Raw genomic sequence first — 17,833 nt, forward strand, 5'->3', positions numbered from 1 at the left:
CAAATGAGGTAATTGAAGCTAAGAGTGAGTTGCCTCTGGCCACTTAATTAATTAATGGCGAAGGGAAGATTTGGACCAGATTTGAATTGTAGATACATCTTTTAGCAATTATCCTATAGTAACTTTTATTGTAAGCTGTGTCTGTCATTAGCTGATCCTTGCTTATGATGAAATGCTTCTATTTTGCTTTTAACATTCTAGTAATCATTTTTTCAAGCTAAAGAAATATTCACCAATCACAATTAGGTAAATTTTGTTGTACATAGAAGATAGGCATCCAATAAACTGTAATACAGCAATTCAAGGAAATATTATTAAGTAAAATAATATTCCTAAACATTTCCAACCTATTTATTACAATATTGCTGAAAGCACAAATTATATATAGTTTTGATTGAAATTCTAAAACAAAATAGCTTTTTCATTAGAAAAACGCCAAATAGCTAATTTGCTATGTTAAAATAATTCAGTGGAATTATATTTTGAATTCAGGGTGAAAATGCAATAGAAGCAGTACCTAGACTTTTCAGAGCCAATCTCTGATTTTATTCATAGTTCTCTTAACTGACAGTAAAATGGTTACATCAGGAATTAGGCAATCAATCAATCAATCAATAATCCATCCTGATTTCAAATATATATTACTTTGTGGGGTCTAAAGAAGTGATGGTTGACCAATAAAATTACCTTGTAATTAAGAGCCCTAATTAGGAGGGCTTGAGACCCAGGTAGGTGATTCTAAATCAAGAGTAACTGAGCTCATAGTCAAAAGATAGATCCAGGTGAAACTGGGTTATGTGTTGAGCTCCTGTTAGCTATGAAGCAACTCTAGAGTATAGTCCTCAGTACTCTTTGGCTTGGGTCCAAAATAGAACAGAATCACTTTGCTTGGCTATTTATGTAAATCTCCCCTTATACTATATGAAGAGCATTTAAAAAGGCAAAAAAAAAAAATCTGTTGAGGATCATTGGGAAGCAAATAGGAAATAGCTTTATTTTATTGCTGTTGATTATTTTATTTATATCCCGCCTTTCTATCCATCTGACATTCAAGGTGGCTTATAAGAGTAAGAATGTTCAAATTAAGCTAAATTAAACATTAGTACATTAAAGTCCTGATAAAAACAAATACTGTGATGGAATGTGTTCCTGAAGGAGGGGGTGACGTGGATTCCGGCACTGCCACTGGTTCCCAAGGAGGAAACGCATTCCAGACTGATAAGAGGCTTTGCAGCCTGGACTCTGTTGCTGGGAAGGTCAAGAGGTTCAGGGTAGCTCCGCCCTAGAGGGTTGTTTTCCCTTAGTTCAGTTGAGGGCTTTAGTCTGGCAAGATTCTGTCTATATGGCAAGAACAATAAAGAACTAGAGTTGGAGAGATCGGCTCAACGTGGTTCTTGGCCTAGTTCATGACAAATACTAACATAAGGTAAATTAGCAATTAAAAGCCTGGCAGAAGGGTAATCTTTTTGCCAACTTCCTAAATACTGGAAAGCACATATCTTGGGGGAGCATATTCCAAAGTCTGGGAGCCACACTGGAGAAGCCCTTTTTTCATGCATCAGAAAGCCAAGCTTCTATTAGTGGGGGCACAAAAAAGGCATTATCAAATGATACTGCTGTGGAATAGAATGTGGTTAGTTTTGGTATTTGCAAAGATAGCTTCAGTTACAGTAGATGATAGGTTTAGTTCCCTGGCAGCCATTCAGCTGTATGGTAATGGTGAAGACAGTACAGGTGCCAACCATAGTTGGGCCCTGCACTGTGAACTGAACCATAAGCAAGGACCTCTCCAGTTAATTTTAATGCATACATTGGTTAATATGGGAAGGGAGAGGGAGACCTACCTACCTGGCAAAATTGTGCTTGTGGGGTAAAAAGGAAGATTATAAACCTAACAAATGAAGGGGAAAAGCTTCTAACACATTAGATAAAAATTATTTTTGTTTTGTAAATGATATAAACCAAGAAATAGTCCTCTACTGAAATCTACTGAAGCTATTTTTGCAGCTGTTCCTCCAAAGCAGAATATCTTCTCTGCTTTATTCTTCTCTGTATCATCCCAACTAGTGCTGGTCTCAGCTAAAATACTGTCTTCCTCAATGAGGAAAGTGACTTTTAAAACATTTCTTAGAAAAACCAGAACTGGTACCAAACTTACGTCAAACTAGTACAAGTAGATAATTTAAATTGAGTTAAATGATTCATTTTAATTGTTAAATGATTTATATGAGAGCCAGTTTGGTGTCATGGTGAAGGCATCAAGCTAGAAGCCGAGAGGCCATGAGTTCCAGTTCCGCCTTAAGTACGAAGCCAGCTGGGTGACCTTGGGCCAGTCCCTCTCTCTCAGCCCTAGGAAGGAGGCAATGGCAAACCTCTTCTGAAAAACCTTGCCGAGAAAACCGCAGGGACTTGTCCAGGCAGTCTCTGAGAATCGGACACGATTGAACGAATTAAAAAAAAAGATTTATATTAATAAATAAATATAGAGTAAAAATGGCACTGTAAATGTTGCCATCTTCAGACTGTACTGGTAGACCATGCTAGCTCTCACTGGCAGTTCAAACTACCTAAGCCTTTCAAGGCAAGAGGAAATTACACACTCACAGATTATTCTATTTTTTTCTACTCTTATTCTTGCTCTCCTTCCTGCCCCTCTGGTATAAGAGCCCAATTTTGCTTCATAAACATGAAAAAATGAGGAACACACTGAGGGAATAAGACAAAAAATCAAGTGAGTTACCTATGTTCACACTACCTTGCAAGTAGGCTTGTAAAGGGATGACTGGGTAGTTGGCTGAGACCTTGAAACTTCTATACACATAACACTGTACTCTTTCTCTGTAATACATTTATACAAGCATTTATGTAAGGAGAAAGAATTACAGCAGTGACATGATCAATAGCATTCAGTGCACTAACCAGGAAGCAAACTATTCATTTTATCCTTCTGAAAGTAATTGCTTTGGAGAAGACGCAAGAACACAATAATGTGCTAAGGGGATTCTGCTTGAGGTATATTAAAACAATGAGTACAGCATTTAAATTTGTCAAAGACCTCCTGCAAAAAAGCCACAGGCAATATCTTTTCAAAGCACAGAATAAAAGAATATTACAAAGCTAAATGCCTGGTCATGAATTACTTATAGAGTAGCCATGTACTAAAATTCCTAGCAGTGCTTCAAAATTTAATTGTTAAAATTATATAGCAGACATTGGACAATTTAATGATGTAGAATACCGATACATTTATTACTAGGAAAAAAATCTTAAGAATTGCAAATTAATCCAAAGAATAGCAAACTACATTAACAGTACCAGAGGCGGTTTTGTTAACAAAAATGCTGGCATTGGTCTCATAGAAGATGATAAAACCATAACATAATTAAGCACTAAAGCAAAATGTAAGGTGTATCATATGAGGAATGGTAAACCAAAAGTTCTTTTAACCTTTCAGGCTCCATGTAGAAAAAGAAGAACGTGTCTGTGTGTGTGCGGATGTGTGTGTGTGTATCTATATAGATACAGGTATATTCCTAAGCACAATAGTAATACTAACAACCTATTACACTTGTATGCCACCTGACTCAATGACTCTGGATGGCTCACAACAATCAAAGACATTACAATAATATCAGTAAAAGATAAAGGTAAAAGATGGCAAGTGCAATTAAGTGAGGGGTCTCCTTTTCCCTCGCCAAAGGCCTGGGTGAAGTGCCAGGTCTTTGTGGCCCTTCTAAACAGCAGCAGAGTGGAGGCATTTACATTTGACGGATTGTTGTTTGAAGGATTGTTGTTATCAGGAATCATAAGAGTGCATCTTTTCTATTTCTGCCCTCTCCTTTGGAACACTGAGGTCAGATCAGCACAACCCTGTGGTGTTTAGGAAAGCTGCTAAGTTGTGGCTGTTTTGGAAAGTCTTTAAGGATTTATGGTATGGTGAGTTCTTTGGTAACTGGCAATTGGTATTGTTGTTGTTTTTTCCTTGGTGTGATGGCATATAGGAATGTTTTATGGTTATTGTTGATTCGTTTTTTTAAAATTACTTTTTATGTTACTGTTTTTATTTTATCCTTTGTATTATTTGTAAGTATTTAAAGCTGTTTTGGGGATTGGGCACCATTTATATTCCAGTAATAAAATAAATAAAAATAAGATAAAGGGAATTCTTCGTTTGACACGGTGGACATTCTATGGAGATTATAGCATCTTCAGCTTGAATCTGCACCTACTGTTTCATTATGATACTTCGGTTGGACATACATGCACACACTTTTCTTTCAACTCTCCCTGTCTCTTGTCCTCATTTGAGGTACAGTATACTTTGATCAAATAACATCGTTTCTCTCTCCTACTTCCATGTTGTCATCCATCTGATTGTCTTAATCTTAAATATAAACCTTTCTCCTCACAAATTTTCAAATATGGAGTGTACAGTAACACCAGAATTGTTTAGTCCAAGGAAAACGTAATGTTAATGATGAAACCAACAGATGACATAACTTTTCTTTTGTGCAGTGAGCCTCTTAGATATCATGAGAAAAAGATGTTTTACCTTTTGAACTGGCAGAGTTCTTACCCTGAGATTAAATTAATATCATACAGTCTTGGGAGGTATTTTCTTAGTCAAGTAACCAAAGGCCAGTGTGATAAAACAGGTTCACACTTCCATTAGTGTTCACAAATGACAAAAGGATTCAGGGAAAAATGAATCTTTTAAATATTGCATGAATGCCAGGATTTGGGCCTACAGTTAAAAAAATGTGCATATTTGCCAGTTTTCTCTTACTCCAAATTTAAAGTTCTGATATTAGGACAAATACAAATCATATTTTATCTTTTGTTGTATATCATTAGGGCATTATATTTCTCTGGAACCTTAAAATGATTGTTGCAGCTTTGGTTTTACTTGTTAATGCTAGGAACTTTTTCAAATGTATTTACAGATGATAATAAGAAACAGCAGTTTTTAACTTACCTCAAAGGGACAGAAAGAAGCAGGGTGGCACTACCATTAGGCAGAGTGAGGTGGCAGCCTTAGGTAGTTGAAAAGGCAGCAAGAATATTGTTAATTTCTGCACTGACAGTAGAACTGGTAATTTTTAGATTCTCATTCAGTGCAAAGATAGGCAAGAAGCAAGATAGGAAGAATATTGATGCTTTTGAACTTCGGTGTTGGAGAAGACTCCTGAAAATACTGTGGACAGCCAAGAAAACAAAATGATGGATCATCAAACACATCAACCCAGAGTTCTCACTCAAGGCACAAATACCCAGGCTGAAATTATCCTACTTCAGACACATGATGCAAAGACCCAGCTCTCTGGAGAAGGCTCTAATGCTGGGAAAGGTGGTAGGAAAGAGAAGAGGAGGACAAACAGTATTACAAATAATTCAAATACAAATTGCTGCTGTATTTAAATAATTTGCAAGTGTATCTATTGTTAGAGTGCATTTCCTCTTAAAGCATGCAGTGCGATCTGATTGAGGGAAATATAAAATGCTAGAAATAAATAAAATTAATAGAAGAACATGCAATTTATAGCCTCAATTGTTTAAAATCTAAGATAAAATCTAACATAGCCATATTTCCTGATGGCAATCCTCTGAATGTATGAGTATGATTGTTATCACTTTCTGACAATTGTGAAGATTTCCAATATTAATAAATAGCTAATGACACTTTATATTTCTCAGATATTTTTGCTGCTCTAGCTCTCTGTTGCAAATTAGAAGTACCATTGTTCTTGTATATCTAGATGCAGTCAGCGCTGAGGATAAGTTGCTCTGTCAGAGATTTGCAGAATAGTAGTCTATATAATCACGCTAGAAACTTCACTAAGTGCTTTAAATTTAACCAATCATAGATGAACATGCATCTATTTAATGATTAAAACCAAGGATACAATTAACATATGCAAAAACCAAATGTGCTATATTCCTCCCCGTAATCATCATAATTTTGTAATTTGAAGGGTAATTTAATTAGCAACATATATGTGTTTTAGAGAGTTTTAGAATTGCCACATTTCCTCCCTCAAGTAAACTAAGCATCTCTAACAGACAACTCTTTACTGCCATTTCAAGCCATTAATAAAACTGTTCCCTCTGCCCATCCACTTCCTTTTCCTAAAATGGGAAAGGGGGTTTCCTCACTGCATACAATTCCTTAGATTCAGCTGCTAAACCTGTCACTGTGAGATCATTATGTCACAAAGGTAAAGGTAAAGGTTTCCCTTGACATGAAGTCCAGTCGTGTCTGACTCTAGGGGGCGGTGCTCATCTCTGTTTCAAAGGCGAAGAGCCGGCGTTTGTCCATAGACACTTCTGTGGTCATGTGGCCGGCATGACTAAATGGAACGCCGTTACCTGCCCGCCAAAGCGGTACCTATTAATCTACTCACATTTGCATGTTTTCGAACTGCTAGGTTGGCAGGAGCTGGGACTAGCAACGGGAGCTCACCCCGTCACGCGGATTCGAACCGCCGACCTTCCGATCGGCAAGCTCAGCAGCTCAGTGGTTTAACCCACAGCAGTTAATAAAATAAAATGTAATTGTTATTGACACAGCAACCAAGTAGGTTGATTCACATTTGGACTAATGATTCATGTGCATTTTTTGAAAAACATTTTTCTGAATACTTCTTTTCGTTTAGAAGGAATAACACATCTGCTGTGCTTCCCAGCTAATAACAAATATATAAAAGAAGCATGATATTAATTTAATTACTATTAATTATAGTAGTTATATCTGTGCATTTTTGCCTTTTGGGGTAATGTTTGCTTAAAAAAAAGAATGATAGTGACACTGGCAGAGAAACCATTTCCTGATGGATTAAATTAAAGGGAATCATTCATTCAAACTAATGTTAGAAATAACTGCAGTGGTACTCACAGACAGCAAGTGAGTTTGTTGAAGCCTCTGGGATATTTAAAAAGTCTCTTACTGCAACCCGCATTCAAAACATTTATTAAGGGAGCACTTTAACATTTATACAATATTTTGAATAATGCTTTCCCTCTAGGAAATGTATGCATGTATATCAATCATCATGCATTTCCAGAGAGAGTAAAGAGCTACTCTGAACAGAGTTTATGACTGACCTGGCCACAGAGGCCTCTCAGAGTCAGTGGCCCAGACCATCAATTTCAGTAGCACTTCTACAAACCCTTCTCAGAGGATCCACAGTGGCCCTGTAAGCCATAAGATAGTAGGTGGAAGAGAGAGTCATACAAAGAATGCAAAACAGGCTTTTGAAACTTCTGTCTGTCTGTATTCTTTGTTAAGAATTAGACTCTCTGAAAAGGTTAAAGGCCAGGATACAAAAAAAATCAAGGGGGGGGGGTTTCAAATAGATACCTTCATATCTTTGTGCATCTATTCTACAGTATGTGCTGAACCATTGTGGATGTTAGTATTGACCTCTGCATTAACCATAGATACATTAAGTATAAACACATATTCTGAGTCTGGGTAACTTAATATTGCTTGTCTGAACCTCCCACTTCCTTCCTCCTTGCTGCCACCTCTGAACACACAGAATCAAGGGTTAGGGTTAGGGTTAGATCTCCTTTGAAGGCTAGGCACCATTGAATACAACCACCTTTTTAGCTCGTACTGTGTGTTTGGGTATGTCTAGATATGTGATGTTTGGGGAACTGAGAGGTGAGAATGATGACTGAATCAGGGTGTTTTAAGCCATATTCTAGCCAGTTAGGCTTTGATGCTGGAAGTAACAGGTGGCAGAATGGTGAGATGAAGAACTGTCAAGTATTGGAGCAATGTACTTTCTGCATATTGATTCTCCATTGTTCCATTTTGTGTTACAGACTGAGTTTTGGGTATTTCTGAGTGCCATAAAGTATACTTGGTTACAGTCCTCCCAAGCTCAATTATAAATCAGGGAGCCTCTCACTAGCCAAAACAGCTGCCTAACAAGGATGCAAATACATATATTGACCCAATCAGCCTCACAATCAGGATTAAAGGTTACAGGAAATGGACTGAATGCCTAATGGCATCCTAATGATACATCCTAATCTCTCCATGTATGCATGTTTGTGTTATTGTAACAAAGAATGTTCAGTATTCAATATATGTGCATCTTTATAATAGATATTAAAATAATGAGCAAAATGTCAACTCCCTTAGAAATTTATCACTCTTTCCTGCCCTCTTCCAGATTTAAAAAACTCTATTAGTGCTTTATCTCCCATAATATATGCAACTATTATGTAATTATAGGAGGGAAGTCACAGTTCCCCTTCTTGGCAATAAGATTTTTTGTAGCATAGGCCCTATTTTGTACATTTATTTCTATGATGGAAAATACCGAATGCTTTACATTTAGTGGTTTGAAAATGTATTTCTTAAATTTTTCTTGCTGGGTTGATTAAAATGTACTTCAGACAGCATCCTGTAAATTTAACGATGCAAATACAGGATAGGCTGTCTGAAAGCTAACAAGATTACAAAAACATTTACATGCAGAATTGGGTTTTTAAAGCATAATAAAATTAGATCCTCAGTTTCTGACACGTTTAACAACAGAGATAGACTGGGTACTTCCCATTGCTAAATCAGCAACTTCCAGTTTGATCCTCTCCAATCCCTTTCATCCATTCAGGGGTATGTTACAGAAGATATTTTAGAAGACATTGAAATGAACATTGAACAATGTCAGCAAAATATGGCATATATCCTATTGTGATAAGCTTTTAATCAACTACATTTGTAATACATGTCTGTACTCATATACCTATAATGGACACATACATACTGACATTAATTGTAATTTCTTTGATGTAGTTCAAGAAGTATCGTACAATTTGGGAATAAATGGAAAATAAATATTTAAGTGTAAACTAATCATAATACAGTCATGTATTGTGCTCTTTGGTTTCTTCGTGTGTGTAAACACAACAGCAACAAGCTTTCTTTTTTAACAGCTGGGATGTTTTAATTAACATGAGAGGATTCCATACCACATATGTAGTTGATTAAAAGCAATGCTAATGAATCACAACAATTTAAAGGGCATCTACCAGAGACCTGAACTGAATCTAATTTTTGAAGCTGTTTCTGAAAGAATAAATTCTGTAAAGGGAAGCCCATCTGTTCCCACCAATATCAGCATATGAGTCTCATCAGTAGAGGAAGAAATCAACATCCCCATATTTGAAATATAAACTCTTGCTGTGTGACATAATCAGCTTGTCGCCTAAAGAAGGAATAAGGAATATATTGTAAGATTTCCACAGAATGTCCTATTACCTGTGTCAGAGGATGAATAATATTTTATTAGAATCCTTTTTATTCTGAAATTATATAAGCACTACATTTCTAAGTAAGCTGGTACTAGAATTCAAGAGTAACTTTCCAATTTAGTTACAATATGTTCCACCACAATTAACAGGACTTTTAATCATGGTGATGAAATGTTTCATTAGTTTCAGTAATGCTTCTCATTAATACTTTTTAAACTGTTAGGGAATTTATTTATTTGAAAGATTTGTATGGCTGCCCATCTTAAAACACAACTCAGGGCGATTGACAACAACAATCAAACCCCCAAACTATAAAAACCATAACATTATAAAACACAACCAAACCCTGGCACCTCAGTCATCCCATTGGGATGCTCCAAAACCCAACCCAAAACACCCCCACTCTGCCCCAGTGCCTGGATGAACAGCCAGTTCTTAATGGCCTTCCGGAAGGCTAAAAAGGTGGGGGCTGTAATGTTTGCCTATCCTAAAATATACTCAGGCTCACAAGCAATGGCTTGAAACAAATCTGGTTTATTTAGGAATAGTGTGCAAGTACAAAGAAAGCTGAGAATGAGCAAAAGTGCACCAAATACAAACTAAAAATCCTCGGTGCAAATGTGATCCCTCCCCCTTCGTTCAACTGTTTCAAATTCCCCATCCCAGGTGCTCCTAACGAGTTCTGCTAATCAACGGGCAAAAAGGACCTTGAACACAAACGATAACCCAAACGCATTCCATCCCCAAGAAAACAGATAGACAGCCTGGTACAAGTTCTCCCAGCAGCTCCCTCCCAACTAGAATGTGCGTCAGCACCATGGCATGCGAAACGTTACGATGTAAATCAAACATCGCAACGGTGAACATGACAGGGGCCTGGTGGATTGCCAGGGGGAGGTTGTTCCATAAGGGCAGCTATGGAAAAGGCATGCCCACTAGATGGCAACGTTTCAGGGAAGGGACCTGGAGCATGCATACTCTACCTGATCTGGTAGGATGGGCAGATAATCTCAGTGAGGGATGGTCCTGCAAATAACCTGGCCCTGTGCCATGTAGGGTTTTAAAGGTGATAACCAGCACCTTGAATTTCACCCAGAAGGAAACTGGGAGCCAGGGCAGCTTGTGTAACAGAAGTACAATGTGGGCAAACCTAGAAGTGCCCAGCACTGTGTGTACCACTACATTCTGGACCAGCTGTAGGTTCCAAATGGTCTTCAAGGGCAGCCCCATGTAAAGTGCATTGTAATAATCCAAACAGGAAGTGACTAAGGCATGAGTGACCATGAACAAGGCCTCCTGGTCCAGCAAAGGGCACAATTGGTGCACAAGACAAATTGTGCAAAGACACCCTAGCCACAGCTGCCACCTGCTCATTGAGCAAGAGCCATGAGCCCAGGAGGACCCCCAAATTGCATGAGCTCAGTCCAGGGCAGTAGAACCCCATCCAGAGTAAAAGATGACATGTCATCAGACTCTGGGGGGCCAAAAACCCAAAGCCACTCTGTCTTGCCATGGTTGAGTCCAAGTCCGTTCCTCCCCATCCAGACCCTCACAGCCTCCAGGCATTCAGACAGCACCATTTCATCACCTGCCTGACCAAGGATGGAGATGTATAGCTGGGTATCATCAGCATACTGATGACACCACACCCTATGCCATTGAATGACCTCGCTCAGCATTTTCATGTAGATGTTAAAAAGGAGAGTTGAGAGACCCAAGCCCTGAGGCACCTCACACTGCAGGGGCATAAGGCTCAACCTTTGCCCCCCACTAACACCAACTGGAACCGACCACAGAGAAAGGAGAACTAATGCAAAACAGTGCCCCCTGCTCCCAGTCTCTGCAGACTGGTCAAGAAGCATACCATGATTGATGGTATTGAAAGCCACTGAGAGATCCAGGAAAGCCAGGACAGTAGCACCATCCTAAGCCCTCCAGAGGTTATCCACAAGAGCAAGCAATCCCATTCTGGTACTGCACCTAGGCCTGAAACCAGACTGAAAAGGGTCCAGATAATCTGCTTCATCCAGTGTCCTCTGAAGCTGAATGCCAACCACCCTCTAAACAACTGTCCCCAAAAAGGGAAGGTTGGAGACTGGACAAAAGATCTAACATGGTTGGGTCCAAGGATGGCCTCTTGAGAAGGGGGCAAACCACCACCTCCTTCAAGGCAGGCGGTACCACTCCCTCCTGCAAAGGGGCGTTAACCACTGCTTGAACCCAACCATATGCCATCTCCTGGGAGGCCTTAACCAAGCAGGAGAGTTATGGGTCCAGAACACAGATGGCTAAGCTCACAGCCACAAGGACCCTGTCCACTTCCTCAAGATCAGCTGGACTTTTATTTCTATTGCCTGTTAAGTTTATGTTTTGGCTCATGCTACAATTTTCCTATGCTTCCCACCTCAGAAATCATAGCAGGAAATCATACAGTAAATTTTGGGAATTGTGATCAGAGGCAACTCTGAAGCTTGTAAATAAGGATTAGCCTTAGTTCTCCACCCCATTATAGAGATTTCTTGATAAATATATTTCACTAATAGATGTGACATTTCTTTCAGGTTTTTAACCTTTTCTTAGCACAGTGTTGCAAAGCAAGATATAGATTTGTCTTTATCCTTCGTATTGTTATCTTGCACTCTGTACTGTCATTCAATTTTAGAAGAGACTTGATCTACCTTGGACAGCTGTCTATGCCGATAAAGACTTGATAACTGCCCAATTCTGCAACTTTCTAGTGATGCTGGAGTTAGAGACAACCTTCTGGTGGTGTAGAATTTCCATTCTGCAGCTATAAAATTAAATACCTTTTAAAAATATTTTCTTTTTTCTCTTCAGATAAAACATAAAATTTCAAAACTGTGTTTTGAGCATGTACACTGAACTCACTGATAATATGTTTGACAGAATTACACACAAAATATGCATCACTATTTTCTTACAGAAGTTGAGGATTTTGTTCAGAATAGTCTATACAGATTGTGAGACCCAGTTTATATTTGCATGATCAACAGTAAAAGCTGATTTTATATTCAAATGCAGTTTTCAACTGTCCAGTAATGTGCTTTTCTATCCCATCAACTGTTTCTCAGGACCTTCCAGAAAATCTAGCACTGTATTCACTAAATTGTCTTCAATAATAAAGTATGAGTCTACAGTAGAAGCATTGTTCCCTTTGTTTTAAGCATCCATATTAATAGCAAATGATAAAAGCTTCCCATTGAATGTGAAAGTAGCCATGACTCATTTTATAGTTTTGAGGGCAAGCACCTTTTTCACAAGACCTTCAGGTTCTGTTCTACTGCAGGAAAGCTTTTTCCAGTACTTGACCCAGTAAGTGTCACTTGAGTCGATTTAATACTGCACTTTGTAAGACCGTGCAGTTAATAATTCAGCTTGTATTTTACCACAGGTACATAAAGGATAACTCTGCAGTAGTTACCTGAAGGACAATGTTCTCTTGATTCTTTAACAGAGACAGCTACTGAGGGACGTTTGATGTTGTCAACCTACATATTAACTCTGGGGATGTTGTGGGTATGCTGAATCAGTGTTTCGAATCAATAATAGACTGACTGACCACTAACCTTCACCGCCCTCTTAGGATTCAGTCCAGAAAAGAGTGTTCCTACAGAAGTTGGTAAAAGGCAGCTTATGCAATATGAGTTGATTGGCTCTTTTCCCTGGCTAATTTCAACATGCTGTGAAAATGGCTTTGTATGTAAGCCTTGAATATGCCATGAGAACAAGTGGTTTGTAATTGTTGTTGTAATATTAATGTAGTTTTAATGCACTGCTGTTGTGATTTTACAGTGATTTCATTGTAATGTTTGTTATTTGGTTGCTCCTGACTGTTTGTGGCCCAGGGGACGTATTTTGTAAAATGTACATTCATCCAAAAAGTTAATGAATAAGAGAGAGAAAAAACGAGAAGAGAGTCCTTGCCTCTACCTCAACTCAGCAACAGTAATAGATAGAAATACTGACTTAATACAAGAGTTTCTTAACTTTACATATTGTAAAGTGGCATATTTTACAATGCATATTTTATCCCTTCATTTAACTGGAGTAACAGAGAACTCATAAAAAGAAATAACCAATTATCTTCTGATTAATTTTCAGTGATGAGAAACTTGATGGTGACTTGACTTTGGCCTGTCATTTAAATGTTGGGAATGTGATCTCCAGCTGCATGCTATTTCATATCACACACCCTCTAAGTGAAATAAATAAATCTCGGTTTCTTATAATACAATGCACTTTACAGAATCAACAGAATCCCTTTCCCTATTCGTAATAATATTTCTACATTCATCTGCCTTTTCTGCCCATTCTGCCCATTCATCTGCCATCACACAATCTGTGTGATAAAAATGGTTGGAAAATTATTGTAGATAATTTCCAGTTTAGTTTGTACCCAGCACATCCCTAGTTAATCCCTGTATCTAGATCAGAACAAGCAAATGTGCCACTAAGTTTAGCTAGCAAAACTATAGCTTGATGATTATTTATTAAACATTAGCAAAATTTAAAAATAAAACTGGCGAAAATGGGATAAAAGACATGCAAAAGAAGGGAGAAATAGTGACATGAAGAACAGGCAAGAATTTACATTACCTGTATCTATCTACTTATCAAAGGCACAGAAGTTTCCAGAGCCAGTGAAAGCAATGCTGTGAATAATTAGCATGTGCAGTTCCAAAATGAGTGGTCTTTAACCCTTTAACCCTTTTATATACACAACAGTAGAAGAATAGCTGAGCAAAGTAGGATACCAGGTGATCACTCCTCTGTTCTGCACCATAAAGGAAATAATTTGGTGGATGGGGATGATGTATCTAACAAAAACTTGGTAAATCATTACAAAAGTCTTTCTCAGAATGTCTGGCTCTAGCTCACTGACCACACCATCAAAGCTATCCCCGATATTGTTATCCTTCCTATACAGGTCTTCCTTATATTCTTGCCACCTTTTCTTGATCTCTTCTTCTTCTTTTAGGTCCTTGCCATCTTTGTTTTTGACCATACCCATTTTTGCCTGGAATTTACCTCCAAGGTTTCTAATTTTCTGGAAGAGGTCTCTTGTCCTTCCTATTCTATTGTCTTCTTCCACTTCTACGCATTGCTTGTTTAAAAATAATTCCTTATCTCTTCTGGCTAACCTCTGGAATTTTGCATTGAATTGGGCATATCTCCCCCTATCACTGTTGCCTTTTGCTTTCCTTCTATCTTGGGCTACTTCTAGTGTCTCAGCAGACAGCCATTTTGCCTTCTTGGTTTTATCTTTCTTTGGGATGTATTTTGTTGCCGCCTCCTGAACAATGTTGCGAACTTCTGTCCATAGTTCTTCCTGAACCCTATCTACTAAGTCCAGTCCCTTAAATCGATTCTTCACCTCCACTGCATATTCCTTAGGAATATTAGTGAGCTCATATCTAGGTGATCTGTGGGTCTTCCCTAATCTCTTTAGTCTGATCCTAAATTGTGCAAGAAGAAGTTCGTGATCTGAACAACAGTCAGCTCCAGGTCTTGTTTTTACCAACTGTATAGATGTCCGCCACCTTTGGCTGCAAAGGATGTAGTCAATCTGATTTTGGTGTTGTCCATCTGGGGAAGTCCATGTATAAAGCTGTCTCTTAGGTTGTTGGAAGAGAGTGTTTGTTATGCAGAGTGAGTTGTCTTGGCAAAATTCTATCAGCCTATGTCCTGCTTCGTTTTGTTCTCCCAGGCCATGCTTACCTGTAATTCCAGGAGTCATTTGACTGCCCACCTTAGCATTCCAGTCTCCCATGATGAAAATAACATCTTTTAGGTGTGTTGTCCAGTAGGTGCTGCAGATCCTCATAGAACTGCTCTACTTCAGCTTCTTCAGCATCTGTGGTTGGGGCGTATATTTGGATCACTGTGATGTTAGATGGCTTGCCCTGAATTCGAATTGAGATCATTCTATCGTTTTTTGGATTGTATCCAAGCACTGCTTTCACCCCATTACTATTAATTATGAAGGCTACTCCATTTCTTCTGTGGTCCTCTTGTCCACAGTAGTAGATCTGGTGGTCATTTGATTTGAAGTGGCCCATTCCAGTCCATTTCAGTTCACTGACGCCCAAAATGTCTATCTTTAATCTTGACATCTCACCAATAACCCCATCCAATTTGCCCTGGCTCATAGATCTTACATTCCAGGTTCCAATGATGTGTTGATGCTTAGAACATCGGATTTGCCCTTCACCACCAGCACCGTCGGCCGCTAGCTGTCCTTTCGGCTTTGAGCTAGCTGCGTCATCACGTCTGGGGCTAATTGAACTCATCCTCTGTTCCTCCCCAGTAGCATTTTGACCATCTTCCGACCTGGGGGTCTCATCTTCCGATGGTATACCGACATATCTCTGGTTGTACTGATCCATTTAGTTTTCACGGCAAGAATACTGGGGTTGGTTGCCATTACCTTCCCCAGGGATCGCATTTAGTCTGACCTCTCTGTCATGACCTTCCCGTCTTGGGTGGCCCTTCACGGTTTAGCTCATGGCATCATTGAGGTGCTCAAGCTCCAGCAGCACGACAAGGTAATGATCCTTTGCTGAAGAACAGAAGTCTAAAACAATTATTTATAGAACATTTTGAAATCAAAGGGCTTCAGGTAATTAAGCCAACTGGTTGGAAATCCTTGATATATGGGAAAATGGTGGTTGCCCTAGCTTGTAAGGCTGAGATAGAAATATCATGATTTGATTCCAACTTTATAAAAGGGCTCTGTCCAAAGAGTTCAACACTAGTGTCTTCCTGCCTCAGTATGTTATGGGAAAGGCAAGGTTTAAGGGGATAAAATGAGTACCCCTAAACCAATTGGCTCCAACTCTGGTATGTGGATCCAGTCTGAAACAGTTTTATGGGATGGATGTCACTTGTCAGAATTACAAACTCAATGTGAGAGTCCACAAGCTTGATTGTGATTTCCTTTGTTTACATAAATATTTGTACTATTAGAGATTAAATTTTGATTATACCATATTCTACTACTTTTTGTTCCTTTCTGTAATTTCAACATATGAAAGGAACATATGGTGACTACAGTATTTTTGTAATAAATTGTAACATTGCCATTAGTGTAGTGACTAGCAATATTTGCAGTTATTTTTATTGGTTTTACATTTTTCTTTTAATTGGGGAAAATCTCTAATTGGGGAAAAAGATTTCTCCTATTCCTTATTAATAGGTTAAATCTCTCCTCCTTTCTTCTCTTTCTTTCAGTCTCTTCAGTGAGCACTATAAATTGCCCAGTAACTTTTGGCTGATACTACAATTGTAACTGTTATAATTTAAATTATTAAATGTTTTAGAAGATTGCAGTAATAAAGGGAGATAATGTGGCATTCACATTGTTTCATATAAAGGATTTTATGATGCAGGAAGTACTAGCTAATTTAGAGGAATATTTGTATTTATTTAATTTACTTCAAACATTTAATATTTTACCAACTAACCCAAAGGGATTAGATAGTATCCATAAAGTAATATTGAATCAAGCTTTAATCTTCAGACTGAGTTTTTAATAATAACAAACACAATTTTCTTTTCACTTGGTAACCAGATAAGTTAATAACCAGTCACATTAACATGACAGAAAAATAATGTGAGCATTTTTTTGTATGTATTCTCAGTATCTTTCTGTGTATGTGTGTATCCATACCTTTGGGTATATTGTATGCATTTTGAACCATGTTTGGGGACTCTCTATAGATCTATCAGCTTTCACTATTATCAGAGGTGTGTACCACTGTTTGAGATGCCAGAGGCTTTCTCTTTTCCCCTTTCTTGAGCAGGAGAAAAAGTCTTACTTAGTTTGGTCAACCACTCTCCTCCTGCCCCACCAAAATAACCTTACATCAGAGAGATGTTCCTATTGCACCAGTCTATAGTAGATTGATCCTAGTAGGCTATTTTGGCTGCAGCTTTGCCAGAACTTCAAGCAATGGCCATGCTTTTTCTTTTTGAATAAAGGAAATGAAAGACAAAACCTCAATTTAAATGTTTCCACTGTCTTTCCCCCAAACAGGTTTGGATTTAGGAGCACACCTAATTATTATTACAATTGTTGGAAGCTGGTTTTGCTCTGTCTCATTCTTCTGAAAGCAGTAAAAAAGTTTGTTTATTGAAAAATGTTTTCTTTTGTTTAGTGGATGGATGTATACATAGAGCAGCTGGTCCTTGTCTAGTTGCTGAATGTCGCAATCTGAGTGGCTGTGAAACTGGACAAGCCAAAATCACTTGTGGTTATGACCTACCAGCAAAATGTAAGTAAGCTATGTCATACCTTTTTTTTTAAGAACAAGGTGAAACTATATCTATATCTTATTTTCAACAAATTAATGTAATGAAGCATTAATTCATTAAATTAACGGCAAAATTAAATGTAGTTTATGATGACTTGTTCTTTGGGGAATGGAGATATTTTTAAAAGCTTAGCTTCTGATGAATAATGAATACATCCTGCTTACTTTGGGAAGTAGGATGGGTCACAGTATTTATGCTTATGAAAAAGCCTTCTACCATTTTAAGATAACATACA

General features: G+C 38.2%; 1 protein-coding gene across 1 annotated transcript in view; it reads left to right on the plus strand.

Moving 5' to 3' along the window:
* MACROD2 (mono-ADP ribosylhydrolase 2) overlaps nucleotides 1-17,833 on the plus strand; it is a 1,156,239-nt gene that overhangs the window by 270,111 nt on the left and 868,295 nt on the right. Inside the window, exon 5 of the mRNA XM_063316393.1 lies at nucleotides 17,442-17,558. Coding sequence (XP_063172463.1) covers nucleotides 17,442-17,558 — 117 coding nt within the window. The remainder of the gene's footprint in view (nucleotides 1-17,441; nucleotides 17,559-17,833) is intronic.

Source organism: Candoia aspera, chromosome 1 (assembly GCF_035149785.1).
Source record: "Candoia aspera isolate rCanAsp1 chromosome 1, rCanAsp1.hap2, whole genome shotgun sequence".
Taxonomy (NCBI): Eukaryota; Metazoa; Chordata; class Lepidosauria; order Squamata; family Boidae; genus Candoia; species Candoia aspera.